Source organism: Myzus persicae, unplaced genomic scaffold (genome assembly GCF_001856785.1).
Source record: "Myzus persicae strain clone G006 unplaced genomic scaffold, MPER_G0061.0, whole genome shotgun sequence".
NCBI lineage: Eukaryota > Metazoa > Arthropoda > Insecta > Hemiptera > Aphididae > Myzus > Myzus persicae.
In genome coordinates this window covers 1-1,164 of record NW_019103728.1, presented here as the reverse complement: position 1 = coordinate 1,164, position 1,164 = coordinate 1, and the positions used below count along the sequence as shown (strand labels likewise).

Here is a 1,164-nt window from a genome sequence, read left to right as displayed (position 1 = left end):
TAATTGTCTTACTAAATCTACGTCCTGTAGATTTTATACCTTTATTTTTAACAATGTTTTGGAATATTTCCAAAGTTGTACCATCAAATTTTTCCATTAGTAACTCCTCTGCTTTTTTTTCAATTAAATTCTTTTTTTTTAATATTTTTAATAAATCTTTTAAATTTCTGATAGATTTTTCTTGCCGTCGAACTCGTTGTTGTAATGATTTAATTTTTTTCTTCAATTCAGCTTTAGATGGAGAAAAACTAGGACGCTTTGGTAGACTTATATTAAATAATGAACGGGCACATGATACTTTAGATGGCGTGATTAACAATGGTCTAGGTGGTGATGAATTTTCTGTTAATAAGTTACATTCTTGAATATTTGAGGTTGATTCAAGTGGTGAAATAATTTTGACTGAAGTAGTATCATAATCAACAACACAATCACCATCATTACTTATTTCTAAAAAACATGGTTAGGTAAAGTCTTGGAATAATTTCAAATTGGTATCAATAAACATTTTTTAATTATATAAAAGTATTTATAAATTACCTGGTTCATTAATTTCAGCACAAGGAATATAAGAGCTGCATCCAGCTACTTTAAATGGGTCAACCTCAAGACACTGCATTTTAGCTTTTGATATAATGTCTGAGTAGTTTGGGAAAATTGAAGGGACAGCCGTTACCTTGAGTTTTAGCAAATAACTACCACCACAGATTTTTTCGAAATCATTTTGATGGAAATGATCACTACATACTTTGCTATATTTGGTCGGGATAAACCCTTTGCGGCCAACTGCATTAACCCATTGCTGTGTTCTTTCTGCATTTTTCAGTGGGAACCTATATACAGTATGTTCTGTTTTAATTTCTGAGAATAGTTCAGCCACTAACTTCAAATGAATGATAATTGATTAATTTATTTATTTTGATGAAAATATACTTAAAACTATACGTATAGTTTAACACTTGTGTAAGTTTCATATTATAATACATTAAATAAACAAAATTACTATGGTATAAAATATCTAACGATTACTCACGAGAAAAAGTGTATTTTTCGAGGTCCTGGTTTTGACCTATTAGTACACAAATGCACACTGCAGGAGCACACCATAATGTGTATGGATATAAAAACTACAATAAATATAATATACAACACAATACCAATCGT

The 1,164-nt window shown here is 29.5% G+C and overlaps 1 protein-coding gene across 1 annotated transcript; it reads right to left on the bottom strand.

Annotated features, from left to right (window-relative positions):
* Positions 1–529: 529 nt before the first annotated feature.
* Positions 530–1,153, bottom strand: LOC111035145 (THAP domain-containing protein 1-like). The gene is made up of 2 exons (XM_022316665.1): positions 1,034–1,153; positions 530–833 (listed from the first exon to the last, which is right to left on the bottom strand). The coding sequence occupies exons 1-2, from the start codon at positions 1,105–1,107 to the stop codon at positions 530–532; spliced, it is 378 nt and encodes a 125-aa protein (XP_022172357.1). The 5' UTR covers positions 1,108–1,153.
* Between the last annotated feature and the right edge of the window lie 11 nt (positions 1,154–1,164).